A 12,695-nucleotide genomic window follows, 5' to 3' on the forward strand; every position below is an offset into this window, starting at 1 on the left:
AGCATTCACTCTCAATAATATGGATATTCAACCACTGAATTCAAGTAACACAGTGAAGGAGTAATTAGATGTGAGTCATGTCATACATATGATAAATTTCACACGATTCCTTTCTAGTTTTAGCTTTCTCAGTGAAACAGAGACTCTTGCAGAATGACATGCAATAGTACAGACACATGATGCAACTCAACTTACACAAAGAAAAGTAAAAACAGTATGTGACCCGGAGACATACACATTCAATTGTTTCACATTTATTAGTAGTTGTGACAAAATTCCTTAGGAAAAATAAAGATCAGGGTAGTTGTGACGAAATTCCTTAGGAAAAATAAAGATCAGGATGGTTTAGTGATATTAAACCAGATGTAGAAGTAATTTTTTTTTTTTTTTACCACCGATTCCAGGAAAAAATTAGTTAAAAAATTTATTATTTTCATGAGAAATCTAAGTGGCAGAGGTATTAAAACTATTAAAAAACAATTTGTCTGCCTGGTGTAGTGGTGCATGCCTATAATTCCAGCAGGGCTAGGGAGGCTGAGGCAGGAGAATTCTTGACTTCAAAACCAGCCTCAGCAAAAGCAAGGCACTAAGCAATTCAGTGAGACCCTGTCTCTGTTTAAATACAAAATAGGGCTGGGAATATGGCTCAGTGGTTGACTGCCTCTGAGTTCAACCCCTGGTAACACCCACTACCCCCTCAAATTTTTTTTTGAAAAATTTCCTAATTCAAGTGGTCAAAATAAAGCAATTCTTTCAAAAATCAAAAAAAAAAAAAAAAAAAAAAATCTAAGATGCAAATGAAGCCCTTTGTTTCCTAATTACCATTCCTAAAAAGAGAATTGAAATGTTTCCTACTAAAGCAATGGTTAATTTTAAATATTACCTGTATTATTTTGGGTAAAAAAGGTCTGTAGCTATGATGTGTGGTTTGACACAATAAATATAAGGACTAAAACTAAAAAAGGAAGATTTAACTGGGAGAAAAATAAGTCAATTAATAAAATCTGTTGATTTTTTGAAATTATGAACTATATTTATCATTGGCTTGCAAAATAAAATGTGCTTCCAAAACCTTCTGAAACAAGTTTTTGAAATTTATTTCTAAAAGTCACAAAGACAAAACCTCATTAAAAAGCAATACATTTATACTAAGGATACATGCATAAGCAAAACAACAACAACAAAAAATAAGCACAGGAATACAAAAATTAACATAGTAAAATTTTAATTAATACAGTATTCCGGATACAAGTAAAATACCACTAGATAAGAACTGTATTTACCTCAGAAATCTATGATAGTAAGGGTTGATATAAACCAAGGTTTAAAAGAGCCACTTGACTATTCACATTTTAATCAGTGCTGACCAGAAGCTAAAGCAATTTTAGGTAATATTTTAAATGAAATTACAGAACTAACCTTCCACGTAAATCAATTAAATTAACATGTTTAAAGGTTATCTGCCCTCATTTAATGGCAGTTGAAGAGAGTCAAAACAGAGAGCCCTTACAAAGACTAAGCATCAATGGTAAACTGTGGCTTTTGTTTTGGGCCACCTTAAATTTTATTTTGCTTGTAGGTATTTTCCATTAAGATACACACACAAATTCTTTCAGGCAAAAGTTTTAACATGGAACTTTCAGAGTGGCGATCTTACCAACTGTACCTAAAATAGCTTTTAAGCAATTAATACTTCAGAATAATCCCAAACTGATACTTAGGTGATTACAACAGGTAAGATGCAGAACATTTTTAAGGTTTGCTGGTCCCTGAAAATTCGGTAGGTCAAATGCATTAACTGGAAGTAGCATTTGGGGGAGGAAAAAAAAGCCCTAATCAAAGATGATAATGGATAAAGTAACTATATATATATATATATAGGCTCTCATACAAAATCTTTCTGAATTTTTACCCTGTAAAAATGATTACAATGTCCTTCAGGTTTGTTATATGCCCCATATAATCAAAAAGACACCAATTAAATGTTCAACATTTCAACAAGCTAGGAACTATTTACTGTAAGCATATAGTGAGATTCTGGAAGACATACTACCATACTTTGGAAAAATACTATTGACATGTAAGCATGTGTTGAAGACAGTTTATAAATGAAACATTACAAATCTTATGTTTATGCATACAACTTATAAAATAGAAAAAAGTTGCTATTTTCCCAATAGGATAGCATCACACTAACACTATATAGTTAAGATTGAAAGCTTCTGTACACATGTTCACTCTACCTCCAAAGCAGCATATGCCTCTTGGACATTCTCATTTGTTACCTAACATATGCCAATCATGGTTTCATGGATCTTTATCAGTTTGAGCAGGCTAAAACAATCATTCTTATTTAACCACAAGACAAAAGTTAACCAGTTTCAGGGAATGAACGGTTCATAATCAGTAAAGAAACACTAATATTACCCCTTCCCCCCACTTTAGGATGGAAAAGTCTTCTAAGGACACGATATAATCCTAACAGAATGGACTATGTCCCTAGATACAGAGAATGTGGGAACAGTCAGGAGCCTGAAAGAACACAATAAAATACACAGGACCTAAATTATCATCAAATAAGAAATAACTGCTAGAAACTCAAATGTGAATTACTGATTTTTCTAGTGTAACATCAATCAGTTTGCTGGGTTCTAATTTGGTTTTCCACTACATAGTTAATAGTAGTGCAAATAATACCCAAACAACAGGGAGTAGTCTAAATCACAAGGAGTTTCAAAAAATTGGAATGATTGTATATCTAAACTTATTTTTGTATTCTGAAAATGTTCTAGATAACTCAATTATTTTCCTAGCTTCTTAGATCTTCTACCATATTAAAAAATTCAAATTAAACATGGTTGCCTACAAATTCTTTTCAAGAAGTAAAAGCAAAACACATTTTGGTTGTTTTGCTGCTGGTCTCCTCCTGCATGTGCTTTACCAATAAGAGCACTAGTCTAAGCATTTATTGTGCTACTTTAACATAACCAAACATGAGAAAAATTAAAAGTTCAAATTTTGACAAGTGATTTTGGTAGCAGGCTTTTAAAAATGAAAAAGGAAAATTTAATATTAGATAGCCACTCTGACCATTTGAATTAGGAACTTAAATTTTTAAGACATTTAAGATGTTTAGTATTTTCTTACTCACTTTGGTTTTTTCTTTTTTTAAATGAAGATATATGGTAAAAATGACCTCAAAGATAACTCCCTCTAAAAGTCACATAGGGCATCATTTGTCACTGCTTTGTAATAGAAATAAATTTTATCAATATTTTTAACTTGAATGTTTTCAAACAACTAACAATTTTTAATAAAGCTCTGGTTCAAGTTTTCAGCTGTTAAATTTTTAAAAACTATAATTTGGATCTCTGATGGAGAGAACTTAGCTGGGCTACACTACTCTGACAACCGTATAGGACAGTGAAGTTCAGGAAGAGATCATTTTCTGAACATGGTTGACCTTTAACAGAACTGATTATTTCCTCACCCAAACAGCTATGCAGGATACTGCTAGATCTCCACTACAAAAATCTCACCAGATTTTCTAGACAATTGTTTACCATTCATGTTTAAAAACCTTATACCACCAGAGGCAAAGCAGATAAAAATGAAAGTAAACTTGTTTCTAGTCTAGTCTATTTACCTAAATAAACTCTTATAAAATTTTATGGAAAAATTAAAAGTGTAGAAAGCAATTTCTTTATTATTTATCTGTCAGCCAAAAAGTTACTACAAATTCTCCATAAAAAGAGGAAACTCAACCATGAAATATCTATCAGTTTAAATTAAAACATCAGTCCTGAAGTGACACTAAGACAAATTTAAGATGATGCTTAAAATGAAAGCTATGGTTCAAAAGTTTGTGTTTATAATAAGAGACTAAAATCTTGTCACTGCAAAATCCCCAATATTTTTTTGGCACTGACATTAAAAGAAACATTTTAGTCTTTTGGTCACTAGAAGCTGTTAACTAAATACAAGCCTGAAAAAAGGGGGAGAAAAGAATTAGGAACTGAAGGGTACTTAGGTAACTATTTCATATACAAATAAAACTGTTCAAAATAAACAGTCATTTCTACTAGGGATCTGAAGATATAAGAACAGTTCCCTACCATCTCTTCCATTTTGAAGAGGATCCTCTAATCAGAAATAATTTCTTTAAGTTACTGTAAGTGGTGTTGCCTGGCAGCAGCTTCAATTTCCTAGGCTAGTCTTCAATCCAAATAATTAAGTAATCTCACAAGGAATAATCATACATGGCAACAGGGTTAAAAAAGCAGGGCAGTTCTTCCATGCACGAACATTTCAGGAGAAAAACCATCAATTTTAAAGATAACCATCAGACTTCAGGTATCCTAGCACACTCTTATACCTAAGTTTTGCTTTATACCATTGGTGACTAAAATTAATTAATAGTAAGTTTTGCAGTGAGGTTTTTTTTTCTTTTCTTTTTTTTTGCCTGCAACTATATACACATTGCAAAACTATTCTGCATCACATGATTTTAAATGAAATAAATATAAAAATGAACCACACAATCAACACATAACTTTAATACTCCACATTATTATCTTGATCACAATGGTGGTAACCTCCTTGTCAACAATCTTGTGAGTTGAGGAGCTGATTCTCATTCTCATATCCATCAGGCAGATATGCTCTCCTCAGCTGGTCTGACTTAGGTATGGAGCCTCCATTCTTCACATGGCGAGACAGGAAAGCACGGACTGCTGGGTGATCAGCCTTCTCAAGGGGGATGTTGGCTTCCAGGCACATTTTCACAAAGTCCTGGATAACACTGACTTTCTCTGTTTGCGCAGTACTGTTGCACTGAAGAGATGCAGTTAGGGGCCTCTGCTTCTTTCTCACATTCTGCTCTTCAAATTCTGCCTTCCTCTTGGTATGGGTCTTTGACTTGAGGTGGTCACTGATAGCAGACTTGCGAACATGATTCAGAACCACATTGCAAGAAGTGCAGAAGAGTTTTCCTCCATCTTCGTGAAGCTCACCTCCAAACTCAGTGACACGATCCAGGGGTGTCACATACAAAGCAGTCTTAGAACGGTTTCGGGCAGGTGGTGCTGTTACTACAAATCGTTCCATTTTAATCTTGAATTAGTTCTTTCAAGACAAAAAACAAAAATAAGTATATGACAAAGTTATTTTAGAAGTAACTGACAATAAAAGGCAAAGTATAAACATTTCAGTATAAACATTTTAAGATTAAAGACTTTATAAAACTTAAATCAAAAGACTCCATTAAATCTTAACTAAACATTCAACGTTATAGAAAGGCAAAACTAGAGAAAGTTACACCAACAACTAGGATAATTCTTTGTTTATTAATGATATTCGAATAAATTAGAACTATGGAAAACTCAAACTATCCCATATGTCACTATCTTTCAGGAAAACCTAATCAAAGTAAACTTTGCGAGTTCTAATTATATTAATCTTATCCAATTTAGATATGTGTTCGAGTTTAAAAGAGCTTCTTGGGCTGGGGTTGTGGCTCAGTGGTAGAGCGCTTGCCCAGCATGCGTGAGGCACTGGGTTTGATCCCCAGAATCACATGAAAAAATAAAAAAAATAAAAACAAATAAAGGCATAATGTCCATCTACAACTAAAAAAATATTAAAAAAAATAAAAGAGCTTCTTTCTGGGACAAGTATAAAAAGTTGAACTTTGAGGCAAATTATTTTAGGAACTCAACCGTGTACAAAGTTTCTTCTAACATGTGGGCCATTAAATTGGTATAACTCTATATAAGAGGGATGTACTCTCAAAAATTATTCGGAGAAGAACAAGTAAAAACTAATAACGAATATAAACCAAATGTAACTAACAGCAACAATGACACTAAATTTTAAAGTCAATATATAGAGCTTGAAGTAAGTTATTTTTTAATGCGTGTATACAACTACTAAGTTTTCTGAAAGATAATAATCCAAGATATGCAAAGTGCTCTATTTTCCATGCTTGGTTTCCTTTTGCCATTATGCCATGAACAACTGTATTAGATAATATTTATTTCACTATTAACTAATAATTTTATATAAAATCAAAGACTTAATATAGTGTCCAATAGGATAGATGATCATTCAAAAGTGGATGATGGAAAAAGTAAATGAAGGACTAGGGATGTAGCTCCATGGTAGAGCACTTGCCTAGCAGGAGTGAAGACCTGTGTTTAATTCTTAACCCCCCAAAAAGGAGAGGGGAAAAAAAATCAAATGAGCATCTTAACTATTTGTCCAAATAGTTACTCAATTTTAGAAGCAGCTTAATAATTTATCAACTTATCCTAAATATAAACTTTTATGACCATTGGACTAAATGTTAAAAACATAAATTAAAGGCATTGATGACCTGAGATAACCAATATACTTTAGTTGGTGAAAAATGATTAGCTAAGTCTTATTTTTTCCCTGTTTATAAGATATTAAAATAAATTTGAGAAAACTGAATTGGAACTCTGTTCTGTATAACTATGTTAAGAAAAAGATTCCCAAGTATATTCTGAAGAATTATGTTTTATAAGAATAATCACAAACAATGTACTAGTACATTGTATTACTCCACAGTACAGAATTAATAGCTGAGCAACATGAATTTTCACTCCAAAGAACTTTAAACTGTCAGTGTGTTGGACATCTCTGGACACAATCCAGAGGACTTAACATTTTGCAGAAATTCTGAAAATTATGATAAAATCTAGGTTTTAATAGGTTTAAATTGTATTTTTTTTGCAATGAAAAGTTTTAGTGTAAAACTTTCATTTGTCAGGTACAGTGTTAGGTTATAGGTTTGTAATGGCAAAGAAGACAGATAAGATTCCTGCTCAGTATTTACTAAGTTATCATTACATGCTTATACCTTAAGTTAATGGTATGTATTTTACACTCCTATAACAAACTAATTCTGATTATGATCAATGTCTTTAAGGTAGTCATGAAAAACGTTAAATATCTGTACCCAGTTATGTTTTAAATTCTATTTTCTATGTGAAAAGTCTTCTACCTTTAAATATTTGATTTCAAATTTTGAAACAATACACAAACATGCAATTGTTTGCAGTATAAAGTGTTCAATCACTTGTGCTAAGGTGAAAGGCCTACACTTTCCAACGTCCTGGAACTTTTAAAAAGTCTGTTTCTGTTACTGCAGAGGCAGCTATTCACCCAGCAGAGGATGCTCCAGTTGACAGACCCAAACAACAAATGTATTTAATAGAAGATAAGGATATTTTAAACAAACGATGAAGTTTAAAAAGTTGACAGTAGAAATTAGCTAACAAAAGAAAAACAGCAACCAATTTACTAGATCAAAATGAAGCTCATTAGAAGTTTTCAAGTTTAAATGTTTACCGGATTAGTTTCCAGTTTTTTTTTTCTTGATACTTAGTAGTGAAGGGTCTCCAGCGCAAAACCTGAGACACATCAAATCCTGGCACTTTCCGTTTGTTCACACCCGGAGACGCCTTCAAATCAGTTTTTCAACAAGTGGTGGTGGGGAAATAGTTTCTGGGCTTGCACCCTATTTTCCCTGAGGTGCCGGGAAGTCATGCCTTTACTGTAAAACACGGAAAACAAATGGAAAAGAAAAATGGGGGAGGGGAAAGAAAGAAAGGTGGATAAAAATATGAAAAAGAAAATCAACGGCTACAACGCAGGTGTCTCTAAAACCTCTGTTTAGTTAATTCCACGCCACCAACTCGATCCTCACGTTTACCCTCACACTTCTCAGCCCCATACCTTCTAGGTTTTCCGTCCCGCTCTACATCTCCTCGCGCTCCCCAGGCCCCTGGGTTCCGGCGGGGGTGGGGAGAGGCGGGGCGCGGGACGTTCCTGGCGTCTAGACTCAGTTCTCCCGCGCCGAGCTCAGCACACTGGCGCCCCACCGCGCCCACCCGCTAGCTGGATAGGGCCGTGTCTCAGCTGCCGGCTGTGGGCCCAGGAACTCGACAGCCGAGTTGGCGGCAGTCTCAGGGGAGGAGGCGGTAGTCGCCTGGCGGAGGCGGCCGCTGTCAGGCTTCCCGTCTCCTCCCTCTTCCTCCCGCCGACAACGGCACCCCGGCCCCGCCCCCGGCTCCCGCTTCGGGACCCAAGGCCCCGGGCCCACAGCCCACACCAACGGCCGGGCCCACCCTTGGCCTCCGAAGCTTACGGTACCGTAAGAGCCGGGCCGCTGTTAGGGGAAGTGGACGAGATCCGGCCGGAAAGGAAAGAGGAAGAAAAGGAGGTGCAAGGGGGTGAGGGAGGAGGAAGAGGAGGAGGACCCGTCGCCGCCGACGCCGTTCCCCGCTCGAGCCCCGCGGCGGCCGCCGTGTCCCCCGCCGCGCCCCGTCCTCCTGCACCGCCTATGGCAGAGCCCGTAGGCGGTCCCCAGCAACCGCCGAGCAGCATTGACCAACAGACCACGGCTGTATCAAACAGACGGCTGACTTAACCAATAGTAGTGGAAGGGCGGGCATGAGTATGATTGGCGGTTATATTTCTCCAATGACAACTGGGGGCGTGGGTGGGCGGAGCCGGAAGTAGAGCCCATCCGAGTGGCCCCTGTCCGGCTGGGGCGGAGGGAAGGGGGAGGGAACTAAAGGAGGAGGAGGTTAGCCGAGGCAGCTACAGCGGCGGCGGCGCAGGGGCTGGTACGCGCTGGGCGGCGAGAGCCTCATGGCGGAGGAAGAGAGCGACCAGGAGGCCGAGCGCCTCGGAGAAGAGCTCGTGGCCATTGTGGAGTCGCCGCCGGGCCCCATAGGGCTTAGAGCTGTGGGCGACGGCAGAGGTGGCGCTGGTGGCAGCAGCTGTGGCGGCGGCGACGGCGTCGGGATCAGCAGTCGGGATTATTGCCGACGCTTCTGTCAGGTGAGGCGCCCGTCGGCCGCCCGGACTTGTCACCCGGGTTCTGGGCCTCTCCACGTCTCGTGGCCTTCTGGTCCACCAAACTGCGCTATGTTGGGTACTCGCTTCTGCAGTCCAGCAAGGAGGGTGAGGGTGACCCCCCCTCCCCCGCCTGTACCTATCAGGCTCTGGGTGGGGGACGGGGAGAAGAGTGACCTGTGGGTTTATGGTTGTTGGGAAAGTGAGAGTTTTGGGGGTGAGAAGAGACTGGGGAGAAGGAGGGTTAGCTGGACGGAAAGCTCTGTTCTGACGTGCCTTCTCTGCCCCAAACAGACCCCCTTCCTGCCCGAGGGTCCCGCCTTTCTTGTTTTCTACCCTGTTCCTTCTCACTTCATTGGAACCTCGGGTAACATTTTGTCTTCCCTCTCCGCCCTTTGCCTTCTGTGTACTCCTCTTTTAGGGGGCTAGGAGGCATGTCATTTCTCTCTTGCCTCTCCTGTCACCGCCACCCCTCCCCCTCTGTTGGGGGTCTCCCTGTCATCCCTTCCCTAGATCCCGCTGGGTCAGTCATCCAGTTTGTTTTGGATCTGACCCTCAGTGATTTAGTCCCCCCCCCACCCACCCCCGGGGTGGGGGGCGTTAAGGGAGTGTGATTGTCATCGTTCCTTTTCTTACCTCCCTCTCTTGACACACGCACTATTTACTAATGAACTGCTCATGGAGAAAGTCGTTTTCCTTAAACTATTGCTCTAGTTACATCACCATCACCATCCCCATCGTCCTTTAAATTACGGTGTATTTCGTTTAGCCTATAAAATTCAGTGTCCAAACAGTGACAGTAAATTATTTCCTTTACTCAAGTCGACTGCCATTAGAACTGGATGTAGTTTAGTATTTGACTGTAAAAAAAAAAAAAAAAAAAAAGAAAAAAAAATATATATACATACATATATATATATATATATATATATATATATATATATATATATATATATTAGTATTAACCTACTTGTTCACGAGTAAAGTTTGGATAATCTGTAGTCTTACCTTCATACATTCATTATTTAAATGTTTTGTTCTCATTTACAATACTGTTATTTTGCAAACTACTTTGAAAAAAAAATATTCCTTGTTCATCCTACTCCTTTTAAAATTTATATCTTGGATGCGCAGGGTTCAGATCCTTGCTCCACCACTTCTTAGCTGTTTTGCCTTGTGTAACTTTCTTAACCCCTCTGTGCTTCAGTTTCCTCCTATGTCAATTAGGGATAGTGGTTAAATGAGTAAATATGTAAGGGTTTGGATCAGATAATTTAATCTCTTTCTAGTAATGAGCATGAAATAAAGCTAACAAGTGGACATCATTTTTACTTACATTTGATTTTTATACCCCTCTAAACATTGAAAGAAAAAGGATGAAGTTGGCATATTCAGGTAAGTTTTTAATGCTTGAGTTTAAGTTGTTTAAGTTGTCTTTTTTTTTGGCCTTTAGTGTAATTGATAATTTGAAGATTGAAATTGTCTTGGTATAAAGGGTGTGTCAAATTTTTTTGGCATTGTTCTGTGTTTAGTGATTTTCTTGAAAATGTATTTTTATTTTGATAATTGACAGTCACTGGATTTAGAAGTTCAGTGTCTTATTTTCAGAGCACTTGTTTTACCTCTAGAAACCATATTAATGGTAGACTTTATCAGCAGGAATTTTAAACTTTTGAAAATTAGTGTACAGTTGATGTTGTTAATGTATTCAGGGGCAAAAAAGTCGCTCCAATTTTTTCTATTTTGCTTTTTATGTCATTAAAAAGCAACTTGGCCTTGTGTGCCTCTGTGTGTGTGTGTGCGCGCGCGCATGCACACTAAACGCTGAATATTGAACTTAGGGTCTGAGCTCTACCACTGAGCTACAGCACAGTTTTGCTCATATTATTGTTATTATTTACTTGATCAAATAACCCTTAATTGTTGAAGAATTTGAAACTGTATCAGTATTTTGGAGAACTTCTAACTACTCTTATTTTGTTTCTTAAAATCAATTTTAAGAACAAATGAACAAATTTAGCGTGTGAGAAACTGGCAGATCATTGACAGTAAAAATGTTAAGAACACAGTTGACTATTTTATAAAATTCTACTATCTGCTGAATATCCTAGAAGATAAAACTAAGTGGGAAGAACCTAATGGGCTTCTGTTCTGTTAAATTGTGAATGTTATAATGACATACTTTCATATTAACAATTTTTATCTGAAATCAAAGTACTTATTTTATAATACTCTAGATTACCAATAGAGTCTGTTCTTGAATTTCTGTTTTGGTTCTACCTTGCAGGTGAGTTTTGTGAAATTATTTTTTTATATTCAGACTAGTAGATGGAATAAAGAGAATCACCTGTATTAAGTTGGATTTTGTCTACTGATTAATAAAGTTCTACTTTAGGACTTCTGTTTTATCAGTAAGGAAAACTGGATTATATAACCAAATTTCCTAAATTGTTTCTTTTTGAAGATGTGGATTTCTACTATTTACTGAGAGTAATATTAAATAATATGTATTCATTAGAAAATGACTTAATCACGGGTAATCTTTAAAATGGATAACATGCACTTGGTAGGTGTCAGTTAACTCAATATATGAAATATCCTCACAGCCCCATGGTATTGAGAAGAAAAGCTCCAATTTATCTTTCTCCTTTTAGAGGGAAATATGAATCAAAATGCTTGGCAGTTAGTTTTGTGGGTGAAGGGAGAGAGGAAGGAACATTTCTTTTGAAGAGAGGTCCTATGTCTGTCATCGTAATGAGAATTCAAACAGAAGATATCTGTCACTTTGAACTAACTGCCCTATCACATACTCCCTTTTGCCTTTATGAATAGATTCTAAACAAATGTTTACATAAAATAGGCTCTTAACTAATACTTAATTTGCTTTGATGATGAAAGGTAATGGAAAGTAACTTTTTTTTTTTAAAGATAATTAACTCTTAGTCTTTAGTTGAAATTTAGGCTTGAACAAGTTAACTTGTGTAGGTTCCAGGGGGTGGGCAAGATGGGATTTGAACCTAGTCATTAGTATATACTGAAAAGCAGATTAAAATTACAGATAATCTTCAAGTAATTATAAAGTGAAAAAAATTATTTTTGGCAGGTTGGTACAAAGGGAAGAAAAAAATGTTCCTGCAAGTACTCAAGGAATCATGGATAAAAAGTTTAAAAAGTATTGTTTCATTATGCCATAATGGGAAAAAAATATTTAAAGAAACAGATCATTATTGTTTCTCTGACTTGTTAGGTTCTATGAACATTTCCTGAATTCCTGAAGGTTATAATAATTAAACTTATTTTGTTACCAGATATATTAAAAAATTGTAAACTAAAGAAGTTAAGGTACTTTCTTCTTAGGTGGCAGAATGAATACAGTGAATAATAAATATTTCTGGAAACACATTTAAATGTTAATTAAAGTGGACCTTAAATTTATTTTGTACTACAGTTGTCTTATTAGGCATCCCATGAGGATGTCATGAGTATAAAATGAGTCAGTGCACATAAAGTGCTAAGTACAATACTTAGTACATAAATAGGCTTAAATAGAAGCTATTAATATTTCTGTCATGTGAAATCAACTGAGAGTTTAAAAGGGGCATTAGAGATAATCTAATATGAAGGTAGTTTATAGTTTGTATCCTACAATACACTTAAGAGAAAATTTAGAAATGTTACAATTCTTAAATTCTGTTCTATTTCTGTTTGTAACCAGATGCTCCTGGTGAAACCAATGATTTGCAGAACAACTACATTTTCTCTATGTTAGAAATTTTGCATCTTGGGGGGTGGGCATTTGAATGGTTGAATTC

The 12,695-nt window shown here is 36.8% G+C and overlaps 2 protein-coding genes across 3 annotated transcripts in view; one reads left to right on the forward strand and one right to left on the reverse strand.

Moving 5' to 3' along the window:
- Positions 1–1,208: 1,208 nt before the first annotated feature.
- Positions 1,209–8,265, reverse strand: Cggbp1 (CGG triplet repeat binding protein 1). Of its 2 annotated transcripts, none has more exons than XM_027929131.2 (3): positions 8,176–8,265; positions 7,372–7,576; positions 1,209–5,124 (listed from the first exon to the last, which is right to left on the reverse strand). In XM_027929131.2, exon 3 carries the CDS (start codon positions 5,104–5,106, stop codon positions 4,603–4,605), a length of 504 nt encoding a protein of 167 aa, XP_027784932.1. In that variant the 5' UTR covers positions 5,107–5,124; positions 7,372–7,576; positions 8,176–8,265; the 3' UTR covers positions 1,209–4,602. The 2 variants fall into 2 exon arrangements, with proteins under 2 accessions (XP_027784932.1, XP_027784933.1); XM_027929132.2 differs by lacking the exon at positions 8,176–8,265 and adding an exon at positions 7,759–8,044.
- Positions 8,266–8,598: 333 nt separating this feature from the next.
- Znf654 (zinc finger protein 654) overlaps positions 8,599–12,695 on the forward strand; it is a 78,672-nt gene continuing 74,575 nt past the window's right edge. Inside the window, exon 1 of the mRNA XM_027929072.2 lies at positions 8,599–8,868. Within this exon, the coding sequence (XP_027784873.2) occupies positions 8,677–8,868 (192 nt within the window). The 5' untranslated portion in view covers positions 8,599–8,676. The remainder of the gene's footprint in view (positions 8,869–12,695) is intronic.

Source organism: Marmota flaviventris, chromosome 8 (genome assembly GCF_047511675.1).
Source record: "Marmota flaviventris isolate mMarFla1 chromosome 8, mMarFla1.hap1, whole genome shotgun sequence".
Taxonomy (NCBI): domain Eukaryota; kingdom Metazoa; phylum Chordata; class Mammalia; order Rodentia; family Sciuridae; genus Marmota; species Marmota flaviventris.

Excerpts from the sequence above, each read along its gene's own strand:
- Cggbp1 (XM_027929131.2), bottom strand. The coding sequence starts at position 5,106 with ATGGAACGATTTGTAGTAACAGCACCACCTGCCCGAAACCGTTCTAAG.